The sequence below is a fragment of the Macrobrachium rosenbergii genome, chromosome 24, assembly GCF_040412425.1.
Source record: "Macrobrachium rosenbergii isolate ZJJX-2024 chromosome 24, ASM4041242v1, whole genome shotgun sequence".
NCBI classification, from domain to species: Eukaryota; Metazoa; Arthropoda; class Malacostraca; order Decapoda; family Palaemonidae; genus Macrobrachium; species Macrobrachium rosenbergii.
Genome location: NC_089764.1, coordinates 37,986,094 through 38,013,997, shown reverse-complemented (window position 1 = coordinate 38,013,997; position 27,904 = coordinate 37,986,094). Strand labels below are relative to the sequence as shown.

Below are 27,904 nucleotides of genomic sequence, written 5' to 3'. Positions count from 1 at the left end.
TATATATATATATATATATATATATATATATATATATATGTATATATATATATATATATATATATATATATATATATATATATATATATATATATATATATATATATATATATATATATATATATATATATATATATATATATATATGTATATATATATATATATATATATATATATATATATATATGTATATATATATATGTATATATATATATGTATATATATGTATATATATATATATATATATATATATATATATATATATATATATGTGTGTGTGTGTGTGTGTGTATACATATGTGTATATATATATATATATATATATATATATATATATATATATATATATATATATATATATACACATACATATATACATATATAATATATATACATACATACATTAAAACCCCGTATTCATGGGGATGCATACCACACACCCCCAATGAATAGCTAAAATCCACGAATACTTAAAACCCCTCTAAAAACACTTAAAACTGCCTATTTTGATAGTTTAAACACAATAAACTCAAAAAATGCTTATACCCAAGTATTTTAATAGTTTTATCACAAAAATTATAAGAAAATACAGTAATTAGTGAATATTTCTCAGTGAAAGATACTGTGAATTGGTGAATTTTCCGTGAATGATGTGTAGATACGTTCCACAGAGAAATCCGGAAATACATGAGTCCGCGAATAAAGGGGTTTACTGTACATTTACATATACATATTGTCACGAAGTGATCAAGAACCTGGTTATTACACAAATAATAATACCAAAAAGTTACCTCACATCGACCAGATACTTGAAAACTCATAACAAAGAGTGTGACTGAATCACTAAAGGTACAATGATCCCATAAAACTTATCACTTATAAAATCAATGTAACTTCATCAAGTTATGGGTGAGGCAACAATTATTAAGTTATATCCAGACTAGTTGAAAATGGGTATCACTTCAACAAACACTGTAGCTGTCTCTCTGGTTCCATTTTACCTAGATAAGTCTCAGGTGAACAAACAGATCATCACTTACCTGTCTCTAATTACTGGTGGTCAAAATGAAACGCTGTTTTTTAAAAAAAACAAACAGGTTTATTTCTAAGTTCAAAAGTTATATGTAAAGTTCACAATCTCAAAAGATTTACTATTAATTGACAACAGTGTAAGATTTAAGTATTTCTTAATCAAGGTTAATTCACAAGACTAATTTATTAAGAAAGCAATTTGGTTAGGCAAGATTCAAACAATTAACTATCACTCAAGTGCCAAGTATATACCTGATTAACTAACACAAACATTCACCAAAATATTACTGACTGGAATCCACATAAACATTCTCCAAAATCTCAATAACAGGTAGGCACTAACAAAATGTTAAGAAATCACCAGCAAAACACATTAATTATAAAATTATAGCAATATGATAGCACAGACATAAGAATGCAATATGCAAAAATGGAAATATACCAACCACCAAAAATGTGCCTAAAGATTATATCAATCTTTCACAAGAACACTTCTCTTTTAAAAAAGAAAAAAGTTAAACTCATGTCTAAGACTTTCTTATAGACAACACTGTCAGGGCACTAAGAGTTATTCAAAATAATAATTCTCTTATACCTAGAATATCACTAACTTTTAACATTACACTTTAACTCTTAACATTACAAAACTCAGTAATCACCACATTACCTTTTGTAATTATTACACCATTGCCCATTTTTCACAATACTTGCACAAAACAATATTCCTGATCACCTTCTACAAAATTAACACACTCCTGGGGTGAGTTTTAGCAGAGCTTTTACAAATAATAACCCTTCAGTATCCCTTATATATATAATGGGATTATTGGGAGAGAGAGAGAGAGAGATGCTTACCTCAGGGCCCCCTATGGCTGACTGGGTGTCTTTGGAACAGCACTGCACTGTTAACTCCAACAAGCCCTTCCAGAATACATGATACAGAGTGTGCATACATCATACATACACAAGTATACATGTGTATGAATACACACATGGCTGAGCTTCGAGCGCCTGACTTCTTATCTATAACTGACATTTCCTGGGACACTCAAACCACCTGAGCAAGCAAAAGGAAATGCTTTTAGACCCAAAATTGGCTGGCTGACAGCATGTCAACTTCAACTCTCTTACTGTTCCTCCTCTCTTTCTAAGATTACGAAAAGAACAAGCACAGACACAGCTAATAAATATAGGTTAAGCATACATGATAAATGTATAATAGACAACTGGCCGCTAGCTGTCAACTCGTCACGTTAAGTTAAGAGGAGTCTTTTTGTCTCTAAGTGCGAGTTACTAGACACCTGTGCAAATATGGAAGCGATAAGCTCTTACCCTCTCTACATGACAACCTTCATACACTTGGGTAAACAGGATGTGGTGACCTGATAAGGATCTCAAAATCTCTCTCTCTGTTCACAACATGCTAAGAATTCGTCGTTCATAATACAACTCCAAATATTAAACAAATGGAAAAAACATACCAAAGCATTGTGAGATTACATGATATACAATTTATCTGTAAGAAAAGGCATTTTAAAATCACATCTTCACAATGAATGACGAATCTGCAAGCAAAACATCAAAATTTTCACAGAGATATATAATAAACACTTATAAAGTGGTTATTTGTATTATAACACCTTATACATATATACACACATACATACACATACATATATACACACACATACACATATATATTATGAATTCCACTAATTTTCTTGATCTTTCATAAATCTCAGATTAAATCACAGTCCATTCATTATATTTTCCACAATAGATGGTCATGCAGTTGAATAAAATAACCAACAAAACTTAACAAGTCTATTTTCACCACTTTATGTCAATTATTTACAAAAGCCAATACCTCTAGGTTTTTGTGTGTACAGCTATCACCACAGGATAATGAACTCTACCAACCAGACATGAAAACCTTGTATGTTTTACAAAGGACGAGAACCCGAAAAGAAACTAAGTAATTACATTCTTACCAACAGATGGTGCTAGAAGTAAAGTAATTTCACAGTTACCAACAGATGGTGTTAAATGAAGTTTATACATATCAAAAATAAATTAAAGTGGTTGTGTTTAGACATATTCCTCCCCTTTTGAGAGTGAAATTACATGAAAAAATTACAAAACTGATTTCAAAATAATTACACAAGATCATACATCATAATTTGATGAGGTTCAATACAAGTCGCAAAGAGTACAAAAATACAAGTATATTATTTTGACAGTGCATCTGCAATATTTTTAAATCCTGGAATTTTTCTAACTTCAATATTGAAGGACGACAGTATGTAGTTTTTGGTTGCTGAACTTCGCTTGATGTAGGAAACCGAGGGCATGTGGTCCGAATAAACTGCGACTTTCTCAAGGCCTTCCAAGTAGGGACGAAAGTGCAACACCGAATTGACAATGCTAAATAGTTCCTTCTCAACGGTTGCCTACCAGAGCTGTGCGCCTTTGAAGAATCCTGAATGATAGGAAATCGGTAACAGCCGTTCCAACAGAGGCAATGAGGATGCACCTTCACTTAATTCCTGTAATAACACGCCACCAAAGCCAATGTTACTTGCATCAACCTGAAGGAAAAAGGGTTTTGTGAAGTCAGGAGCTTGCAGAAGTGGCTTAGATATCATAAATAGTTTTAATTGCTCAAAGGCCCTTTCATGTTCATTAGTCCATTTAAAAGGCACTTTAGTGGAAGTAAGAGCAAAAAGTGGGGCTGTAATAAGAGAAAAGTTTGGGCAAAACCTTGAATAATAAGAAACCATGCCCAAGAAAGTTTTAAGCTCTTTTCTATTCCCTGGCACTGGATATTCTTTAATGGCACTGATGTTTACCTCTTTTGGAATTATGGTGCCACTGCCAATAACATGACCAAGATACATCACCTGACCTTTTCCAAAAGAGCTCTTAGCAAGATTGATGGTCAAGTTTGCTTCCTTTAGTCTCTCGAAAAGTGAAGTAAGTATTTGTATATGTTCTTCCCAGGTGTCTGTTGCTACTACAATGTCATCAAGATACACGTACACTTTCGGAAGACCCCTGATGATGTCTTGCATGGTTCTCTGAAATGTGGCTGGTGCATTTGAAAGGCCAAATGGTAAGACATTATATTTAAAGAGACCAAAAGGGGTGATAAAAGCTTTAGTTTCTTTTGCCCTTTTTGTTAACCAAATCTGATAATACCCTTTCAGTAAATTTATCTGGGTCAAATACTTTGCCTTACCAACAGAGTCTATTATATCTGTAATTCTGGGCAAAGGATAAGAATCTTTTATGGTCTTGAAATTGAGTTTCCTGTAGTCAGTACACATACGATAAGTATTGTTAGGTTTTTTTTACCAGAATACATGGAGAGACCCAAGGAGACTTACTTGGCTTAGCTAAGTTATTTTTTAGTAAATACTCAACCTCTTGTTTTAAGACAGGTAAAGATGAGATACCCTATAAAAAGATTGTCATATTGGTTGAGTATTAGGCTCCAATACCACATCATGCATTATACGGGTGCAACTTCCAGGCTTATCTGAACAAATCAAAGCATACTGCTGAATGAATGTGCTCAAATCCTCTTGCATAGGTGATGAACATTCTAGGAACTGCGGAAGGGATTCCAAAATTTCTGAATTCTTCATATCCTTCCAAGATAGGGTGGACTTCACACTGAAACTTCTCATCATCCACTTCCATTTCTTTGTCTTCGGTGGGAGTCTTAACATCATTCTGTGACTTTGGGGTATGGGAAGTTAGCAGAACATTCTCACTAGTCAAACGTCCTGAGTCATGAACTAAATGGTTGATTATACCTGTAGAAGCTTCATAAGGTTTAATCAAGTTTATGTGAACAAGCCGAGTTATGTCTGTCAGGAGTAACTATGACAGTTTTAGTTCCCCTTCTGACTATTTCATAAGGTCCCATGAATTTTTCTCTAAAAGGAGATCCAGGTATTGGATGATATAAAAGTACCTTATCACCACGCTTAAACTCTCTAAACTTAGCTTTTTTGTCGTAGTGGGTTTTCATGTGTTCCTGAGAATGCTGTAGATATTTATGTGCAAAATCATGCATATTAATTAGTTTTTCTTGTAAAGATTTTAAGTAACTGGAGATGCTCACCTGCATTTCATTTTGAGAGCCTTTTAGGATGCATTCCTTTACCATACTCAGGTTAGTTCGAGGTCTACAGCCGAACAGTAGTTCAAACGAAGAAACTCCCTTAGATTCATTTGGTACACTGCCAAGTAATTTTATATACATTAGTAGGTCCAGATTTTCATCCCAGTCTTTTCCAGTTTCTGTCACATACTTCCTTAACAGATTTTTAATAGTCTGGTGGACCCTTTCTAACGCCCCATTTAACTGGAGATGATCAGCAGAGGAATAAACATTAACTATGTTAAACTGATGGAGTGCACTTTGAAACAAAGTACTGGTGAAATTAGTACCTCTATCGCACTGAAGTGATCTAGGGAAACCAAACAATGTAAAAACTTAAGCAATTTTTGAAAAATAGTTTTAGCTGCAATATTCTTAAGTGGAATAGCTAAAGGAAACCTAGTGGTGGGACAAAGAATGGTAAGTAAATATTACGTCTGGTGATTTTTGGCAAAGGCCCAACACAGTCAATTACCTTTTCAAATGGGGTTTTAGGAACAACAATAGGTACAAGTGGCGCTGGTGGAATCTTTTCATTCGGTCTACCTGTGACCTGACAGACATGGCACGACTCAATAAAGTTCTTCACTTCCTTCCTCCTTGGCCAACAGAAGTCTTCTAGGAGACGTTTATAAGTCTTGGTGACACCAAGATGGCTTTCTGCAGAGTGCGCTAGTTTCATTATCGAAGTTCTGAGGGAGCAAGGTACAACCAACTGATGGCAATCTCGCCACGAGTCTTTAGCAGTGAGAGTAGGAGACCTGTAATGACACATTAAAATGTTATTCTCAAGATAAAATAAAGGTAATTTATTACTATTATCTGAAGGATCTTTAACCTTGGTAAAGAAATCTTTAAGGCTATCATCTGATCTCTGAAGCTTCACAGCTCTTCGTTGGACAAGTCAGTAGAGCTGTGGCCTATCACTCGGTAGGCCCGAGTTTGAGTCTCCGGCCGGATGATGAAGAATTAGAGGAATTCATTTCTGGTGATAGAAATTAATTTCTCGCTATAATGTGGCTCAGATTCCACAATAAGCTGTAGGTCCCGTTGCTAAGTAACCAGTTGGTTCTTAGTCATGTAAAATAAGTCTAATCCTTTGGGCCAGCCCAAGGAGAGCTGTTAATCAGTTCAGTGGTCTGGTAAAACTAAGATATACATAACTTTTTTCACAAAATCATCATGCTCAAGACCAACCAAGTCAGAAATATTCTGAGAGGGGTTGGCTGTAGAATCATTCACTGCTGATTTCGATGTAGCAGAACGAGTGGTAACTTGGCAGTGCAGAACCTCCTGTTGGATCACCACATTTTCTAACACATTCAGGTTTTGAAACAATAAGGTTAGGCAAGACATTCCCTTCGGCTAAATCATTACCTAATAAGATATCAGCCTTCTCACAAGGCAATTCTCTGTCTAATAAGGCTACTTCTGTTTTACCAGTGTAGTAAGGGCAATCACTGTTCATAGTAACCACAGGTAATATGAATTTACTGGAAAGATCAGTGCCAGTAACATATTTATTAGTAGGTTGGGTTAAATGCTTTGGTTTACCACTTACTAATGTCTGTGATGATCCTGTGTCCCTCAACTTTACAGCGAAATCATTTACAGTACCAGAACAGAGAAAATTAGAGAAGTCATTAGAGACTTGCGAACAATGAAGAGCAAGTTTAGTTTGCATTTGAGCTTTGCTCTTTGTAAGATTATCTGGCCTACTTCCTGTAGGTTGCTGAGAAGTCTGTACGACCTTTGATACTTACATCGGGGGTTAGGACAAAATGAACAAAAGTTACTTGCCTTTTCAGGAGAATAGCTTTTTTCTTTCCATCCTTCTCCTGCCGTTCTCTGATGAACATCGAAATACTGCTGGGAATTTTCTTCAAAAATTCTTCCAATACCATAATATTCTGCAATTGCTCAAAAGTAGTTACATTTTCATTTTCAAGCCATTTTTTAAACTATTTCCATTTAAGCTGAAACAATTCCAAATAAGCTTGAGAGCTTCCTTTAACTGAATTTCAAAACAACTGCCGGTATCCTTCAGCTGTAACAGTATAAGCATCAAGGATAGCTTTCTTAAGTACACTATAACTACGTTCCTCTAGCATTTGAGCAGCTATATGAGCAGCCTTACCTTTCAAAGCACTCTTGATGAGTAGAACATACCGGTTCTCTGGGCACTGCAATGTTGTCGCAGTATCCTCGAAAATACTGAAAAAAATATCTGGATCTCTTTCATCAAAAATAGGTAAAAGTTTACGAGCCTTAGTGAGGGAAAAAGACTCCGCAATCTCCTTTTCTCTACCTCTCTCCTCCAACCTAATGGTAGCCAGTTATCGTTCCATTTCCAGCTTCTCCTGTCGTTCCAGTGCTAGTAGCCTTTCCCTTTGTTCGTATTCTGCTTTCTGAAGTAAAGCTAAATTTGCAACTTTAGCATTTCCGGCAGCAGTTTTCTCTCTCTGTAATTCCAGCTGTAACTTAGTTTAACGAGCTCTGATCCTCGGCAGCTGCACCCACACCTCTTCCTAAGGTAAGGTGACATAGGGGAGAAGCTTCTTGTGAAATTGAAGATTTGACCACCAAGAAGTCCAAAATTTACCCAACAACCCTGCCTTCACCATGCATGGGGATATGGGAATATCCCCATGTTCAGCTATCTTCCATAGGCCTGCTTTCTTTGCATTCTGCAAAGACAAGAGGTGCATCCGAGGGTCACCTAAAAATCTCTCTATATTAAACGACATGGTTAATAAAAACAATTGTGTCATTTTCACTACCACTATTACTCAAAATTCGAAATAGTCCAGTATGTAAGGGCATATTTAAGCACCCTAAAAAAAAAAATCTCAAAAATATGAGGGCATTCATTAGTACCCCATACTCCCTGCAGTCATCCAATATTCTAAAGCATCAGAAGATGAGAGGGCATTTATTGATATACCTTATGAGGAAAAATGTACCCTGAAAATATGCAGTATATGAGGGGATTAGTACCCTATGAGGGAATGTGCTCCCTGAAAATGTGCAGTATATGAGGGGATTAGTACCCTATGAGGGAATGTGCTCCCTGAAAATATGCGGTATATGAGGGGATTAGTACCCTATAAGGGAATGTTCTCCCTGAAAACATGCAGTATATGAGGGGATTAGTGCCCTATGAGGGAATGTGCTCCCTGAAAATATGCAGTATGAGGGGATTAGTACCCTATGAGGGAATGTGCTCCCTGAAAATATGCAGTATGAGGGGATTAGTACCCTATGAGGGAATGTGTCCTGAAAATATGCAGTATATGAGGGGATCAGTACCCTATGAGGGAATGTGCTCCCTGAAGTAATCCAATAGGTTTGGGGTGACGTGAAGAGATCGCTAGAGCAATAGTCGGCAATGTCAAGAGGCAAAATAAGAACAGCTGAGTAAGTACCGAAACCCTTGCATTGCACTCCCTCCAAACCATCAGTATTTACTTGAGATGGCTTGCTATTAGCTACAGCACGTTAATGTCCAAGGTGATCATTATCCATGGTGGTACAGGCTGTTACATACACTTTCTTGTTCTCCATAAAGGAATTCACAATCACTATCATGATCACAGTCACGATCTGATCACAATATCGCAATCAAATCACAATCAGATCCCGGTCAGGCCCCCATTGTTATGAATTCCACTAATTTTCTCGATCTTTCATAAATCTCAGATGGAATCACAGTCCGGTCATTATATTTTCCACAATAGATGGTCATGCAGTGGAATAAAATAACCAGCAAAACTTAACAAGTCTATTTTCACCACTTTATGTCAATTATTTACAAAAGCCAACACCTCTAGGTTTTTGTGCGTACAGCTATCACCACAGGATAATGAACTCAACCAACCCAAGACATGAAAACCCCGATGTAAGTTTTACAAAGGACGAGAACCCGAAAAGAAAATAAGTAATTACATTCTTACCAACAGATGGAGCTAGAAGTAAAGTAATTTCACAGTTACCAACATGGTGTTGAATGATGTTCATACATATCGAAAATAAATTAAAGTGGTTGGGTTTTGACTATATATATATATATATATATATATATATATATATATATATATATATATATATATATACACATACATACATATAGATATATATGCATGTATAATACAGCATCTATAGATGAATTAAATAAAGACATGCAGTTTGGGAGAAATAACATCAGAATTCAGTCTAAATAGAAAAATTGATTTTCAATGACTGGCAGTACATACAATAGAGATGAGGATGCAGAACATATGCAATGCGTTGTGGGAATTAACAAGTAAAAAACGTGGCAAAGTTTCATCGGCGCAATCGAGTTTTCTGTACAGTGTATAATGCTGTATGAAACTCTCAGCCACGGCCCATGAAACTTTCAGCCATGGCCTGGTTGTGGCCTTTGTTGTTGACGCCTATAGCGTTGCCAGACACACAATGATGGCTAACCTAAACCACAAATTAAATAAAAACTGCAGAGGCTAGAGGGCTGCAATTTGGTATGTTTGATGATTGGAGGGTGGATGATCAACATAACAATTTGCAGCCCTCTAGCCTCAGTAGTCTTTGAGATCTGAGTGCAGACAGAAAAAGTGCGGACGGACAGACAAAGCCGTCACAATAGTTTCCTTTTACAGAAAACTAAAATTGTAAAAATGAGTGACTCAAAAGACGGAGTTGCTTAGAAAACACTCAGTTAAATATAGAAACAATAATTAAAAAAGGAAAATAAATGAGAGAGAACGTGAAGGATTTAGACTTCAGTTTTTCTAGCAAAACTCAATAATCAGTTATAGAAGAGGAAATAGAAGAACTGACAAGACATTAAAGAAATCAAATCAAATAAAAGCAGAGAGAGGAGGAAGAACTGGAAAGTGTGACAAAAATATATATGAATAAGAGAAGACCCCATGGGGGGTAGTGCTGTCAGTGCACCTCATGCGGTAAACTGTAGGCATTGTTAAGGTTCTTTGCAGCTCGCCTTCCTTAGACCCCTAGCTGCTATAACCCCTCCCGTTCCTTTGACTGTACCTCCTTTCATATTCTCTCTCTTCCATCTTACTTTCCTTCTTTCCTTACCAATTATTTCATAGTGCTTCAACTGCTTTGAGGTTTTCCTCCTGTTGCACCTTTCAAACCTTTTTGCTCTTAGTTTCTATTTCAGCGTTGAATGACCTCACAGGTACCAGCGCTTGGCCTCAATTCTATATCCTAATCTATTGAAAAAATATGACAGGATAAAGAAAACGGGCTTAAATAAACCATTGAAAGGAGAAAGAGAGCCCAGAAGGAGAGCCGCTACAGAGAGGAGTCCCTCAATTACTACTACAAAAACGTAAACAATCCAGCACTTCTTCTTCTGACGAAGGATGGACGTCATAAACAACGTACTCAAACGTTTCATCCTTTGAGTTGTTTTATTGCGACACTGATTTTCGTTTCTGCTTATTCGGGACAAACAGGAAATGGCAGGAAGGACCGAGAAATGAGAGGGACAGAGAGGACAGGAGAAGGGAAGAGGCAGGAGGCACAACCGAAGGGCGGTAGGTGTCGTGAGTGGGTCCACACCTATTGCCTGGGTGGGCAAACATCACAACCACTATATATATATATATATATATATATATATATATATATATAAACATATATATATATATAATAATATATATATATACTATATATATATATATATATATATATATATATATATATATATATATATATATATATATATATATATATATATATACATACATACATACACACTATATATTATATATATATATATATATATATATATATATATATATATATATATATATATATATATATATATATATATATATATATACATACATACACACTATACATATATATATATATATATATATATATATATATATATATATATATATATATATATATATATATATATATATATACAGTATATAGTATATATATATATATATATATATATATATATATATATATATATATATATATATATATATATATATATATATATATATATATATATATATATATATATATATATATATATATATATATATATATATATATATATATATTTATTGGCATTCAGAAACCGGTGGGTAGATATCATGAATTGGCATTGGGTAGTGTGGTAGAATAGGGAGAAGAAGGGGCAGAACTGTGGGGCATCGGGTATTACCTTGGGTGTTGACTTTTCCCTTGTCGGGTCTCGTATGCATATTTGGCAAAGCATGTCCCTACGTTCCGTTAATAAGATGCACATGACTTAAGCTCACTGTATCTCATATGTTATCTTCCTCTCTCTTCCATAACAGAAAGTGAAAGCTTTTCACTCAGTACAAAAGCCGTAATGGTGGTAGTGACAAGTGAATTCGAAATTGTTTCGTCCTACTTGATCGCCCATGGTAGCGTCTCTCACCTGAGGTGCATGTAAGAAGACCTCGTATTGATTTGGCTGCAAGTAAGGCTACCTGCCATTGGCCGAGACACCGATGTATATGGTGCAGTGGCCTCGTGAGCAACCACCTAAGAATTAACCCGTAGTCTGGGACAAATTCCTGTCCAAAATTCACGGAAGAGATCTTTCATACACAAACAATTTATTGCTTTATTTGGCAGTCGACAGTAATTAACCTGTAATTAACCTTGGAACTTGAACCAACGAGGTACGAGACCCCTAGGGAAAGTGGGGTTCTGGGTGGGGTAGACCATGGGGGGAGGGCAATTATATGTTATTGTATGGTGGCCATCATGAAATGACATTGAGCCTGCGCAGTGTTATAGGGGAGCTTTTGGTGAAAAGGGGGTCGTCTAACTGAGGAAAAAGGTGTTGAGGGAATGAGGGACACAGTCTGTAGATACATATCCTGCCAATCATGTTACAAAGTAAACTTCTAATTGAGGAAAACCATCTTGAGCATTCTTACTAAAGGCCAAGTGAAGTTTGACTTTGACTTTGAGGAAAAGTGGAGAGATCGGGATCTGTCTCACAGTGACGGACGATTGAGGAATTTTGGGGGCCGGTTACATACACCATATTTACATTTTCATTTATTCCTTTTGATTTCCACTATTTATAACTGCCTGCAATAATTTCTCTCTCGTTCGTCAATCATAACAGTTTCTTCTTATGTACATTATCCTGTAACCAATTGATGACATTTGCCCTTATGTTATACTCTATGTTGTACCCTTACAAAATTTGTTCTGTTTTTACCTATACTGTATTATCATATGTATTTCCTGATGCCCTTTCTTTCTCCTGTATTTCCATTACAGATAGTTTTTCATGCAGTTCCTTTTATAATAGGTTTCCTTCACTGGGGGTCTGGGAATGGAACCCCATGGCTAGGTAACACAGCCTACTAGGTTAGGTTAGGTTAGGGTAGATTAGGCTAGTATAGTATCCTTTATAATAGGGCTAAGTAACTTGACCTACTAGGTTAGGTAGGTTAGGTTAGGTTAGTATACTGTCATTTAATAGGTTTTCTTTAATGGGGGGCGGTCGCTAAGTAACACTGCCTACTAGGTTACTATACTTCGATTTAGAACTGAATGTTAAGGTTTTTCGTATTATTTTGTCTGATTTGTAACTGGCTGCTATAATACTGTGTTTTTCATATATTTCTCTTTCTTCAGGACTTAGCTCACTTCTACCTATTATATGTTGGTATGTTTCTACAACTTCCCTGATAGTTTCCTACTTTCCTGTCTACACTCTTCTAGAATTTTCTTTGCCCCCTTGTTTCAGCGACGTCAGTTCCCCCCAACTGCTCTCAACCAATCAAAAGCCATATCACCCACGCTGACCTGTGTTTCCATACCCCTAACTTATTCAGTCTTTCATACCAGTACAATGGCAGTTACATTGCCTTCTACTAATCTTATAACTTGTGATAGTTTGCCTGTTACTAGTGAGAATTTTTTTGTAAATTCTCATGAATTCAGTCATTATTATTTCGGTAATTACAGTAAATTAATTAAATCGCGTCAAGATCACGGCCTGTTAAGAGTAATTGAAGGTCAGTGGGTATTTGGAGGGATTTGTAGAGAGAGAAGAATTTTTAGTTGTGCCAGTCAAAGACCCTAATTCTAACTCATTGTTAAGTCTAATTAAAGGTTACATAGAGCCCAGCACAACAATTATTTCTGAATGTTAGAAGGCCTACAACTGCCTGTCAAGCAAAGGGTATATTCATTTAATAGTCAACCATTCAGTGAACTTCGTTGACCCCATATCTGGTGCTCACACAAACACCATTGAAAGAAGGTGACGCAAACTCAGGGATAGTACCCGTCTGTACGGTCAAAAAAGATGTAATTTTGTGGGCTGTTGGTCGGTGGCCTCTTCAAAATACATTTCAAAGAGCACACTACTAGGTTTCGCACACTTAAAGGTAGCTTTCTGATTGATACCTTCCAGATAGTTAAGATAAGACTGTGCATGTTTCATTGTCATTGTACATACCTCATGGTTTATTACCTTTGAAATAGGTTTTATAAATGTAGAATAACTTTGCACTAAAAGTTACCTTGGAAATTGATTTTTCCGATACTTGTAGTGTTGCTGATAGAGGAGGTGGTGTTTTTTTTATTGTCGGCTTATTATCCTTTGCTCCCAGTCCCTCCCTCTTCGTGTTTCCCTCTTACATCTTACACTCCTATGACCCATCAACACTCCTATGACCCATCATTCTAATTTTAGAATAGAATGGGCCTGTTGGTCTTTCCTCACTTTCCTGATGTATTCCTACCAGTTCCCCCTCTAGTTCCTCCCTTTCCCTTACCTGATCCCTTCTAGGACATAAGGCTTCCTAATTACCGTACCGTACTTGCACATGTGGAAAACCGTTTCATGACAAAAGCATGTCTGGTCTTTATCCAAGTGTGTTCCCCCACCCAAAACCCCAAATTCCCAAAGGGCCCCCATCATTGATGGGTAGAGTTGTAATATTAATAACAGTTGCCTGGCAATAAACAACGCACTTACTTCGTCAGCAGTACTAAAAGTAGAGGAAAACCCCATTTCCAAGGTAATAGTTCTGTAGTTTTACCGTACAATGTTTTGACTGGACAATATAGAAAATGGTGTATTTTATGATGCAGTACGAGTTTAGATGACTTGAAAAAATTACCTAAATAACACAAGAAATTTACTGTCCTTCTTTCCTGCTTTTGCATTAATTCCTGAGGGGCTGGTACCAAACATGGCAACCCGCGGAGCTTTTCTGCACAAAAATACAAATTGGAGACGGTAGATTTCTCAAATGATCTTGCCAATACTGCGTCACATATATATACACAACATTTTCTATGCCGTACAGTCTGAAAATCCCATTAATAAACTATATCTCGTGCAAAGCTCTTCCTTAAAGTTTCCATCAAGTTTTTGGAGATTTTGAGCAAAAACCAAACTTATGACCCCAGGTCTGCAGAGCAAAGATGGAACGGTAATACTTCAGAGTAGCTGGCACGTGATGTTCTTCCGTGCCCAGTCTCACCTTGGGGCACTCATGGGCTCACCCCCCCCGTTCAGGTCAGAGCTCAGCACCCTAGGATAGGTTAGGTTGAGGGAAGGTCAGGCTGGGATGAACCACTGTTGAAATGTTGGACTTTCACTTGAGCAGGCTGCCACCAGGGAAAGTAAGTGTGAATACGGCAACATTTCCATGCTTCGACTGGTTGAACTGCCTTCCTATGAATTTGGTGATATTGCTAAGTGCCGATGGCATGTTGATGAGGAGGGTGAGGGAGGTGGAGTTGTGGGTGACTGGTATGATTTTCAGTCTGTAATCTTGGGCAAGTTGGGCATTCTGATACAATTCGGTTATTACACCTGTAGAAAAAACACGGGGAAGTCTTAACGAATGCGTAATCTTGTGGTTTTTGTTTTTTGTTAGCTTACCCTTGTACATACACAATGTTCCTCTAAACTCGTAAAGTATGACACACTTACATTCAGAGATTCGTAAGACTTTGTAAAATACGGAAAATTCCAGAGAAATACAAAGTCAGCCACAAAATATAAATATTCTTAGGGTAATACAGACCATCATTTTTCCCGCAGGATTATTCCTTGTCGTGAGTTTGCAGAGGAGCAAGAACTGGGCGAGGGATGTGGCATTGGAACAAGGTGGTAGATGGGGCATGTGGGTGACCCCATAGCCATGAATTTGGGTCCGTTTTGGGGTGGGGGCCGGACCCTTAAGGAAACCTTGTGCCTACTCTTGATGGAAAGATGACCACTGTGGAAGCTTGATTTTGTTGGCCCTTGCAAAAGGGTATTATTCTATAGGGCTCTTTGCAGCATTCCTTTGGCCCCTAGCTGCAACCCCTTCCATACCTTTTACTGTACCTCCGTTCATATTCTCTTTCTTCCATCTTACTTTCCTCAACCCTCTCCTGACAGTTCTTTCATAATGCAGTGGTGAAAGATTTTTCCTCCTCCTGTTACACCTTTCAAACCTCTGCTCTCAGTTTCCCTTTCAGCACTGCGTGACCTCCTCGTAGGTCCCAGCGCTTGGCCTCTGGCATAAGTTCTGCCTGTATTTCTTTTCCCTAAAAGACTTTGGGTTTGTTTATCTAGAAGAAATACAAAGTAGATCTTCAATTTTCACATTTTAATGTATACTGTTTCCTGTTTCTTTTACAGATGTGTGCTTGGTAAGTGTTCCTACGTGCAGTTGCATTGCAAGTTGCAGTAGATCCTTTGAAAGTGATTTGGAGTCTCCTGCTACCTATGTAGGATGCGTTGACCTCTACAGGACACATGCCATTAGTTTTCTTGTGTCATGTTACTTGTTGGGTGAGTGCTGAAACAATTTTATGTACATAAACTATGAATTGATGTAGAGAAAGAGATCATACTCTTGACCAGATACGTACGTGACTTATATTACCCACAATGCTGCCCTCTCTTAACTTCTCGACTTCTTCATGTTTTTGGAAAGGCTTTTCCCTGCGAAGCTGAGATCCAAGTCGAGGAAGAGAGACATGAAGAGGTTCTGATGCCCGGCTGAGATTCGATCTCAGGTCCGGGTATGTAGTGAGGTAATGATCATTTCCTCTTTGTGGTGACAAGCGCTTCCAAAATGCAAAGAAATCAAGAAGTTAAGAAGGCATTGTGGGTCATAGAAGTCACATATGTTTAGCCAAATGGACACATAATTTTTCCTTTGTGTGTGTGTTTTGTGTTTCTCTTTTACATTATATGTCTGTTAATGCTTTTTTTCATTTGTATAAACTGTATTGTACATAATTGATTTTTACTGTTCCTTATATTGTAGCTGTATTTATGTACTTTTACTGTTCCTTATATTGTAACTGTATGCACTTTTACTGTTTAGTTGCAGCGTAAGGCAATGACATAACCTCATAACATCTGCTGTAACCCGGAACCAATTTTTGTATAAATAGTATATTTGAAAAGCGACTTAAACTCGGAAAGACATAACCTGAGTCTGACGTAACCCAGGGGACTACCTGTATTCCTTTTCCTTTTTTGGTTGCTGACAGTGTGTTTGTATTGATTTCCCAAACCCTCAGTCAAAGAAGCCTTCTTGCAAAGAATCAAGTTTGTGTATTCCTTGCCTTTACGAATACTGTTTTCGTGAGACACATAACAACGTCTGGTAGTTACGCAACAGCTTTTTCAATCTCCAATATACTTGCAAATAAATTGACCGTTCAGGTATGGTATATTTAACTGCTTGGAGGTTCCTTGACAGTAGGGTTGCCATAGTTAGGGTAATCCTGCTTGTACAGCCTTCCTTTGTATTCATTGGAATAGGCTAGGAATCCTCATTCCTTTGATTTCTGCGACTTGGTCTTTGTGATTTTCAACTGCTGCAGACGAGGTGAGTTTCAGCAGTGGTGGAAGGAGGTAGAGATATTCTTCTTTCCTTCATCACCTTCATCTGCGTTGTGCTTTTGAACCTCACCTCTGCAAGTTGAGAAGGCTTATTAAGCCTCTTTTTTTGTGCCCTTGCCTTTGGGGTGGGTGGGGAGACTCTATCACCATTTGCAATTGATTTCCTGGGCAGGGGTGGCACTCAGTGCCTTTCCCTTAGACTGGAGGTTCTCTTTGTCTCGTCACTGTAAGCTTTGGAGCTTGCTTCGAGTCGAATTCTCTTCTCTCTGAGAGAAGTAGTGTGTCGATCCCTCTTGCTGCTCATTTGCTCCTCATTTTTCTTGTTGACTGACTGGGTTGATGGCTGGCAACAAGTTTGGATTGTTCTTCCTGCTTCTCAACGTAGTCCTTCAGGATTGCACTGAGAGGGTTTTAGGATGACTCATTCTCACGGACCCTTGGCTTTCATTACCAGGCCTACAGGTCAGATTAGGTTTGCTGATGATCCGTGAGTGTTCTCCCTCTCTTTCCTTGGTCGGGCAACCAGGGTGAAAGGGAAACACTTCGGCTCCTCCCCAGCCGTCTTTCGGGATCGCGCGGGGAAGGGTTTGCGCAGCCTGTTCGCACTGCTCAGTCATTCCTGAATTCTTGGTTTTTAATTGAGTTTTTGGGGAGCCATGAGCTACTGTTCCTGGTTCTCCCATGGCTGGATGGCCATAGTGATCAGGTAAGACTTCAACCTGTCTGTCCGTGGCTCTTCGTGCCTATTAGAAAAGGGTTAGCATGACCTGGGCATGTGGCTCATACACTGTCGATGGCTCCGATCTTTGGACTGGGTTGTTCAGTAGTGAAGGGTTTTGTGCAAGTTCCCCACCTCTTTTGGCAAGGGGTGAGAAGGACAGATAATTATGGTAAGCAACCTCATTGATCTTATTTATCTGTTTTATTGTCTCCAACACTTCAGTTTGGTTCTTGCAGCCTGATTAAGTAATGGAGTACAAGCCCTTTACTGAATGGTCCTGAAGTCTAGCATCTGCTACATCCCATAGTGCAGTATGCTAGAAGTGCGGGGTTCCTTTCTCTGCTCCTGACAGACCGGGAAGGTAACCAACCCCAGGTTGGATGCACCTACCAGTCGGTTCAGAGATCTGCCCAGACTCCTCCCACCAGTGGGTAAGCCTCCTATGTAAAGAATGAAGGTTTTTATATATGAAGGAATGAATAACAAATTTTAAAAGTCATTTGTATTTTTCCTAACATACAAACCTGATGGCCTTTACACTTATGGCCCACTTCAGCCACCCCTTACTCTGGTACCTGGGCCGGAGGGCAAAGTGTTGGAGTGCAGACCGACGGGTGGGTAGGTGGGGCTTCCCCCGCCTGTTATTAGTCGATTACCTGTTCAAATAAGTTTGAATGACCGTTCCAGCTTGGGTCACAAGCTAAAATCCCTATGTAAAGAACTTCAGGTTTGTATGTTAGGAGAAATGCAAGTTACTTTTAAAATTTACTATTTTTGAAAGAAAAATATCCATGATGAAATATATGGAAGCTCAGATTTCTGACCCTGGATTTCTGATAACTCTTCCCAAGGGAACTGTGATCTGTAACTAATTAACGAGCATACCACATGAAAACGTGATATGCTTAGGAGTAAAAAGGCTAAAGTTTCCAAGGTCACTGAAGATTTGTAATGAGGCAGGTAATCTCTTTAGTAACTACAATTGGCAGGACTCATCCTGAGCCTTTTATCGAAAGAATGCCACAAGAAATCACTCTTAAAACGTTATTGAAGAAATCATGATACAGGAACCAAGAAAAATGATAATGGTGAAGATGTACCTGGAGGGATATACGCAAGGATTTGGAATGAAAAACCACTTGTAAGCAAACGATTATTAAGTGGACATCATTATTTCAGCGAGCACTTGAGGCATACAGTGTCACTTAACATCCATGATACAGGTTTCATGACAGCAAGATTATGCCCATCAGAGAGGAGAGGAGTCTTGTGAGACACACGACAGAATGAGCGAAGCAGTTCCAATAGACTGTTGGTTTACAGACACTTGTGTGTGGACAATGGGTCATCTGGAAGACTTGGGAATGAGAGTGTCTGTGGAAATCAGAACCTTAATATGGGCTCAGTATGATTGATGGGTTTGCTATGAACAATAAATTAAAAGCTCCAGATTTATATAAAATTTTTCTAATGATCTTTTACCTTCTCATAATCCAGACTTTCCATGATGGAAGAAGAAGTCATCGCTTTACGTTGTCGAGGTTTCGGGAATGAATGGGCGTCCAGCGATGAATGTAAGTGCAAGTTCCTGTGAGGTGTTAAATAAGTTCCTAAAATAGATTAAAAATTCTAGATATCAGATTTGTGTATTGGTGAAAGGAGGAAAGGGAGAAAATAAAATAAGAAACAAATGAGAGTGATAGAAAAAGTGAATAACAATGAAAGAAAGTGAAAAAGTAGGTGATCCAGTGCATAAAAAATGATGTTGAAGGACCAAAGGCTAAAATGAGCATCTTGGAATATCAGTTGAAGAGTGAGACAGAGGACGCAGTGTCCCCGTCTCTGGTCAAGAATGAAAATGGAGGTTTAGTGGGCAGTGATGGCCCAGCCAGCTGTACCTCTGTCTCTTTGGATCCTGTGATGGAAATGAAGACAGAAATGAAGACGGAAGTGGAGGTGTGTTATGAGTCTGATGGTGACATGAAGTATCGCTGTGAGGATGGTGAAAGTGATTCGCTGCCTGTCAGAAAGGAAGTCGACAAGGGGAAGACCTTATCGACCCACATGGAGATCCACAGGGGGGAAAGGACCTTCACCTGCAATGACTGTGGGAAGTCGTTCTCCCAGAAATCAAGTCTCAAGACCCACGTGGCGATCCACACGGGGGAGAGGCCTTTCGTGTGCAGAGACTGTGGGAATTCGTTCTCCCGTAAATCGGACCTCAAGAAACACATGGCAATCCACACGGGGGAGAGACCCTACGTGTGCAAAGAATGTGGGAAGTCATTCTCCCAGAAATCGGATCTCAAGAAACATATGGCGATCCACACGGGGGAGAGGGCCTTTACCTGCAATGACTGTGGGAAGTCATTTTCTTTTAAATCGAATCTCAAGAAACACATGGTGGTCCACACAGGGAAGAGGCCATTCGTGTGCAATGACTGTGGGAAGTCATTTTCTTGGAAATCAAATCTCAATACCCACATGGTGAGCCACACAGGGGAGAGGGCCTTCGTGTGTAAGGACTGTGGGAGGTCGTTCACCCAGAAATCAAGTCTCAAGGGTCACATGGAGAGCCACTCAGGGGCGAGGACTTTTCCGTGCTCGGACTGTGGGAAGTGGTTCCTCCAGAAATCGGATCTCAAGACCCACATGTTGATCCATCTTGAGGAGAAGCCATCTGCTTGCTAAGAGTGTGGGGAAAAATTTTTTCTTGGAGGAACAGCCTGGAACGACATTTCCAGATCCAGGAAGGAGAGACTCGATCATCACATGAGGAGGCTTTAAAGTCACCGACTGATTGCGAGCAGTCTCCCAATGATTCATTGACCTTAGTCACTGATACTGACTGTATGATTCATTTTCTTGTTTTGTGAATCACATAGGCTAATTAGTTATGTAGTTATTAAATTTAAAATTTACAATTTATTAAAATGGTTTTTCTAACAATGCTTGTATTTAAGTAGTCCTTCCAATATGAAGATTGACGTAGAGGCTCTCGGAAGCCACCCTTAAAATCTGGTTCATATCCATCCACAACTTCTCTCTCGGGATGAGGTACGGTAAAGAATTAGCTAAGGGAGACGTGAGGCAGAATTTGATGATGAAGGGAATGATAGTAGCTGCCAGGGACTTTGTCTTATCCAAGGGACAGTTTGTGTTCGATTGCCAAACCAATGAAAGAAAACGGGAACTATAACAGTTCAAACGACTGTCATTGGACCGATTCAGACATACAGCAACACTGACACCAAGGAATATGTCAGTACATTAATTTAGATGATATAAATATACATATATATATATATATATATATATATATATATATATATATATATATATATATATATATATATATATATATATATATATATATATATATATATATATATATATATATATATATATATTGTTACGTGTGTGAGTCTTGGTTGATCATGTATTATTCAATTTACGTAAATTTTACGGCCCTGCAAACCAAGATTACACGTAACCTGTCACTTGAAGCCAAAAGTTAACCTCAAAGACAGACGTTAATTAGCCAAGGTCGCCAGTTAAGGGTTATTAACCTTAACAAAGAATATTTGAGATGAATTTGATTTTAAACGCAACGGTTCTTCCAAACATTCGGACGCGAGGCATACAAAAGCATCGAGATTTAACCTGATTTTGCTTACCTAAATCCTAGGTATTTTACTGGAATAACGGGGTTGAAGCTAACAATATAATAATTTGGCTTAATCTAGACTTTGTAAACACATATACCTAAGTGGTGGCTGAAGGAAGAAAACAAAGAAAAAATGTGAAATACAGAAAAGTACTAGTCAATCGACGAAGCTTCAACAAGAATCGGACTTACCGTGAATGTCGAAGTCGCTGCGCAAACGAGGGACCTCAGGAGTCGTATTCTGGCAGTCTTCCCAATTCACTAATTAAGATAGACGTAGGAGAAAAAGTAATAAAGAATAAAGAATATCGTTCGGGCACGCACGCAGCGTCACCCTGGTTCAGCGACCGCTGGGATCTCTCTGACCTCGACCCGACCTCGCCGTTCCCGCCAGAGGAGGGCTTATACCGCCCGGGCAATCCGACCTTGACAAAGGCATCGTCGAATGCATAGAATAAAGCTTAAGGGCCACCATAACTAGGGTCATTGAGCGTAAACCCTCTCTGAGGCTTAGGTCCCTAATGCCCTAACATATTTTGTTTATAAACTTTCCAGCCTATGGGGTTAAATGCCCAAATGCTACCTATTCCTTTCTCCAACGGATTGTTAAAGTTTGAACTGCCTAGCCTACGTGGGACAAAGCAATTTCCCTGTCTCAGTCAAAACGGCTGATATTTCTATCCCTAAATGTTCGAGGGCGAACAGCAGTAAATATTTATAAAAGCTCCCCCTTTAAGAGGGCCTTCACTCCCTTTTCGGGCGTGAAGGTCTATACTAAACAAGCTGTTCGCCTCTCGTAGGTTACTCTCCTTCCCCTGAGCAGATTAGTCCTGGTTAGCCTACCTAGCTACAGAACTACCTAACCCTAGATAGGATATGAGCTATAATCACTACTTTAACCTAATTCTAATAGTACTAGAAGGTGCTCACGGTTATTATAGGCTACCTCCTACAATCAAGATGTGTTTTAGACCTAGCCTAGTGGTACATTCTATGATATTCCCTAGCCTAACCTATCCTAACCCGACCGTAGCACCAACATAAGAGTTAATATTCTAACTAAATTACAACATGGTTTATGTTTAATACAATTAAAATTTACTAGTTAATTCATGAGGGTTGCCTCATATGATAAATGGGTGCCTCACTGAGGTCTTAGGCCATGCGTGTCACGAGCATCGTGGCTCGTTTCACAATAGTTAAGATTACTGAAATTAGTTATGCTACTTACATGATTACTGCGGCTCGGTGGTAAGTGGAAGGAACAAGGTTACTAAATTGATGTACTGTACTTTAAAGTGGCCTAGGCTAGGTACAAATAAAAGGAAGAGATCACACTGGCTACCTTCTCTGGGCAAGGGGCCAGGATCACTCTTAGCTGTTAGGGCACTGTGCCGAGAGGGCACTAGTGCCAGGATGAGCCTATAGCTCGCAACTACTGGGCTCTCTTCCGCCCCTTCTTCTTCTTCTTCGGGTTCCTCCAAGGCCTATCAGTAGCTGGCCTAGCAGGTGATGAGAGCACCGACTCCGGGGACAGGCCAGAAGGGCTAGCGGGCGCGAAGTCAGGGCAACTGCAAAAGCTGCGGGAGGACTCCCTACTCCGGCTGCTGCGACAACCGGAGCGAGAGCGATCTCGACTTCTGCGTCCGAGGATGCCAGTTCCTGGTCTTCCAAGGAAGGGGTACCATTTCGATCCTCCAGGGTTCATCCTGGAGTCAAATTTTGCAAAGAAGAATCTTGCAAAGAAGAAGTTTCGGGTGCTGGAGGCTCTCCAGTCGCGATGATCAACTGCATGGGAATCCTAAATCTCCCGGAGGAGGATTCGCCTCATGATTTAGACCCGGCATAGAGGCCTTTTCCATTGGTAGCTCAACGTCCGTGGCGGACGGAGTCTGGCACTGCTCAGTGCTCGCAAGTGGCACTGGCAGCAGTTGAGGGTCAGGCATGCCTGACAAGGGGTCCGGAGGTGCAATACCTCTCGGACGACTTGGGTTTGGCTGCGGCAGAGATTCCTGCCCCAGCAGGAGATCGTAGCCTCTCCTAGAGTTTTGTTCGGGGGCGTCCGCTGGGCGTTGCTTGCTTGGGCAGCCCTCCCAATTTGTGGAGTGGTCTGCCCGCTTGCACGTCCTGCAGCGGTACTGCTCCTCCTGAATCTCTCTTCGCGGAGGGGGAGGACCTCTTGGTGGGCCAGCCCTTCGCGATTGGAGAGGGCTAGGCCTGAAATAGGTTGGGTGGCGTCCCTTCCGCGGACCACTTTGGTGGGCGGAAGGTGGAGGTTTGTCATTTTTGGGAGTTACAACTGGGGCCTCCGTGGAGGAGGTAACGTGGCTGCGGAGTGGCATTGGTGACGGGCTTCCGCAGAGAAGATCCTGACCCAACAAGAAGACCACTCCGGGCCGAATTCCACCTACCACGCCAAGGCGGTGGGGTATCGTGCCCCAAGGTGTCATTACCTGGAGTTGGACCGTAGGAACGGTAATGGTGTGGCCCTCTATCCACTTCATTTCCCACCACGTTTCTTTGTCAACCACAGCACCGGCTGGCACTTGGGCCCTAGTGATCAGGCTAATGTCTGCCGCAGTGTCTACTGTGACCGGAAGGGTCACTGGCAGGCTAGTGCTCTGAAGAGGGCCACCGAGATGAACTGGGTTTCCAGTCTCTCGGGTAAAGGATCCGGTGCGGACCAGCAGCAGAAAATGAAGTGCTGATTAGGTTGACAAATTTGGTGGTGGGGACATGATGTGGACAGGCCGGAGATCCAGCATTGTAGTGGCTAGCAGCCCCACAGGATTTGCACGGGCCTTTTGGATGGGCTCGGTGGCCTGCAGTAACTGTTGGAGGAGAGGGCTGAGCGGATGAATCGGGAGCGGAGTTCTGGCTGGTAGGGTTAGGCTGCTTATTAGTGCCGAGTTTGTATCGGCACTCAGCTTCAGCGTGGCCCCCTTCTTGCAATAGTTGCACAGGGTCTTGCTAGGCAGTCCATTCTTCGGGCGAGTGGAGTTCGAGAGGTAGGCCGGAGGGATGATTCGCTTCTGAGAGGTGCTATGCGACTGATTGAAGGTTTCCCACGAATCAGCCATGCGACAAGCTTCCATAAGTGTGGAGGGCTGTTTATCGTTAAGATATACAGCAAGGGGCCCTGGCACACATTGGAAAAGGTCTTCTAGCATGGTCCGATTGAAAAGATCCTCAAACGTCGTGCAGGCCAAGGAGTCGAACCAGCGCGTGCCGGACTGGGTTTTGTGACATGCCCATTCTGTCCAAGACCAGCCGACTTCCTTGGCAAGACCTCGGAACCGTTGTCTCCATTTTTCTGGGGTTATCTCGTAGGCCTTTGTAATGACTCTACGAACTTCCGCCATGTTGCCTCTCTGGCTCTTCTCCAGTGAGCGAAGCGCTGCCTTGGCTTTTCCCTCCATATGCTTGGCTAGTATTAAGGCTCTCTCCGTCTCCGTGGTGCTGTAGTTATCGAAAAGAGCCTCGATCTCCTCCAGCCATGCTTCTGGCTCGTCCTCAGTCCACTTGGGGACTAGAGAATTGATGCTCGAAATTGGAGCGTTTGATGCAGCAGGTGTAGGACTGGAGGCTTGATGGCTAGCCATAGCTTCGGCATTCTCCATTTTCGCTCTCTCAAGCTCGAGCTCCTTCTCCTTTAGGGCTAACTCAGTTTCCTTGCAGGCTAACTCATGCTGTCTCCTTCTTTCTTCTCTTTCCTCTTCATATTGCCTTTGCTCGGCTTCATACACCCTTCGTTCTTCTTCATACTTCCTCTGCTCGGCTTCATACTTCCTCTGCTCGAGTCTTTCTTCCTTCTCCCGCTTGGCCAAGTCGTCCACTTGCTCCTTAACCCAGGTGGTAAGTTCCGAGCCGGTGAGACCTGCCGCCGTCCCCAGCCCCAGGAAGGTTTTATAATGCTCTGCTGCCATGGTTCTGGTGGGGAAGGGCGTCTAACCGGGTCGAGTGGGCGTACTTGGGCAGCGAGGAAGTGTCTCTTCAATGACGTGGCACCCTTTCAAAAGGTGGCACTGTAGTTTGGGTGTGCCGTGTACAGGTCACACTGGTGGCACTCAGTATCCCTAGGCACTGGTGCAGGTTAGGTCCCAGAAGAACTTTCTCTTCTGTGTTCCCTTTGGTTTTGTTTTATTTATTTTTCTGGATTCTTGCTTGGTGGCACTTATGGTGCCAATGTGTTCCTAGGGACCCTCTACTGGAGTCCAACTAGGCTATATGGGAGGAAAGGCACTCTACACCCCTGCAGAGTGCAACAATCGAATGAGAGAGAAAGGGAAGAGTAAAGAGAGAGAGAGAGAGAGAGAGAGAGTAAGCTATTCAAGTGATGACAGTGCTGCAAATTATTGGCACTGTGGAATAAAGTGAATTTGGGTTTTTTTTTTTTTTTTTAAAGATCCTCGTGAGTGGCTGGTCCCAGTACCGGCCCCAGTGCTGGCCCCTTCTTTTTTCAGAGGGTGAAAACTACTGTTTGCTTCGGTCTGGATAGCAGGCCTCACTCGTGACCGACAGTTTATCACTGTATTGTAATTACTCTTAACTTGTCCTCATCTATTGTGGGACAGAGGTGTTTCTTTTAATTGGTTTATTGTATTCGAATTAATTAGCCTAGTGTCGGCCGTTCTTTCTTTGAAGAGGGTCACGTACACTTAGGTTAGGAATGCTTACTTGAATGACGAGAGAGAGAGAGAGAGAGAGAGAGAGAGAGAGAGAGAGAGAGAGAGAGAGAGATTTCAATCATCGAATTTCTTGCTGCTTGAGAACATGTAAACAAAGATTTTATACATGCACAATGGCATGGATCTTAATAAAATGATATAGATGCGTCGTCTTGGCTTCCTTAGGGATTACTTTATTATCTTAATTTTCCTGGGAGCCGACGTCACAAAAGTTTATCGTAAAATTTTAAATTTTCTTTATATGATTTTTATAGTAGGTATTCGTATAGGAACTTGTTATTACTCCTAACTAAGGCCTATCTTTCCCTGCCTAAATTATCTTTTGGGTTTTTTTTTTTTTGTCTAGCTAAGATATTAGGAGGTGGGTTCTACTACGCCGAAAAAAAAAAATTAGTTCCAAAGAGGGGCTGGGAGCAGAGTCTGGTCACAACAGAGAATGACAATAACAAGGTCTTAAGATGGCGGAAAAGGTCCCGTTAGGCCTAAATTTCAAACACAACCTCGGGCGGCCTCAAATGGCGGTTCTCTCACAAACAGTTCGAACAATTTCAAAACAATCGCGCGAACACGGCGGAGGAATCCAAAATGGCGGGTATTTTCTTTTAAACAAATTAAAAACAACGCAAACAAATGCAGGTATCCAGATTTTACTTTAAATATACCAATCATGCATAGCGTTTTTTACGTTACGGATGGAAAACTAAATTACCAAACAACTTTGTGTCTTTTGTTATCGTATTCTCACCCGGACATTAAACAAACAATGAAAAGAGAAATGCTAGCCTTGGAACTGCGTAAATTTACGTTGTTGAACGGTACCTTTATTGTAAAATTACTATTTCAGTTCGTTTGCTACTTCACTGACACGGTTTTGAATGATTCCCGCTATATGCAAACAATAACGATCGGAATTGCCGACGCGATTTCTAAATTACTTTGTGTACATGAAACTGGCTCCGCTTTTTTCCCGGCCTTAAGATACGTTATTGAACGACTTCTTAGTAACCCTTGTCTTAACCGTTACAAATTGTGATTCTCTGCTCTCGACGCACCCTTTCCTACGCTAATTCTCACTACACTCGTTATTATAACTATTGTCTTTACTGCTTATTATTATGCCTGGTTCCTTGTTTGGAAGAATGAAATGGGGTTCGATATCTGACTTTTATTTTTTGGAATTAATGTAATTTTAATTTCCTTTTCTCCAGATTCTTTCTCTAAAATGTACTTTAGATTCTACGCAAGGTCGCCAATGTTACGTGTGAGGGTCTTGGTTGATCATGTATTATTCAATTTACGTAAATTTTACGGCCCTGCAAACCAAGATTACACGTAACCTGCCACTTGAAGCCAAAAGTTAACCTCAAAGACAGACGTTAATTAGCCAAAGGTCGCCAGTTAAGGGTTATTAACCTTAACAAAGAATATTTGAGATGAATTTGATTTTAAACGCAACGGTTCTTCCAAACATTCGGACGCGAGGCATACAAAAGCATCGAGATTTAACCTGATTTTGCTTACCCTAAATCCTAGGTATTTTACTGGAATAACGGGGTTGAAGCTAACAATATAATAATTTGGCTTAATCTAGACTTTGTAAACACATATACCCTAAGTGGTGGCTGAAGGAAGAAAACAAAGAAAAAATGTGAAATACAGAAAAGTACTAGTCAATCGACGAAGCTTCAACAAGAATCGGACTTACCGTGAATGTCGAGTCGCTGCT

General features: G+C 40.1%; 1 protein-coding gene across 4 annotated transcripts in view; it reads left to right on the top strand.

The window, feature by feature from the left end:
- LOC136852034 (gastrula zinc finger protein XlCGF8.2DB-like) overlaps positions 1-20,764 on the top strand; it is a 62,845-nt gene extending 42,081 nt beyond the window's left edge. For 3 of the 4 annotated variants that reach the window (XM_067126515.1, XM_067126514.1, XM_067126513.1), the window contains 2 exons: positions 15,885-16,037; positions 19,321-20,764. In XM_067126515.1, coding sequence (XP_066982616.1) covers positions 15,885-16,037; positions 19,321-19,331 — 164 coding nt within the window. In that variant the 3' untranslated portion in view covers positions 19,332-20,764. Of the gene's footprint in view, positions 1-10,553; positions 10,762-15,884; positions 16,038-19,320 lie in introns of those variants that run through there. The other variant, XM_067126512.1, reaches the window with a different exon arrangement.
- Positions 20,765-27,904: the final 7,140 nt, after the last annotated feature.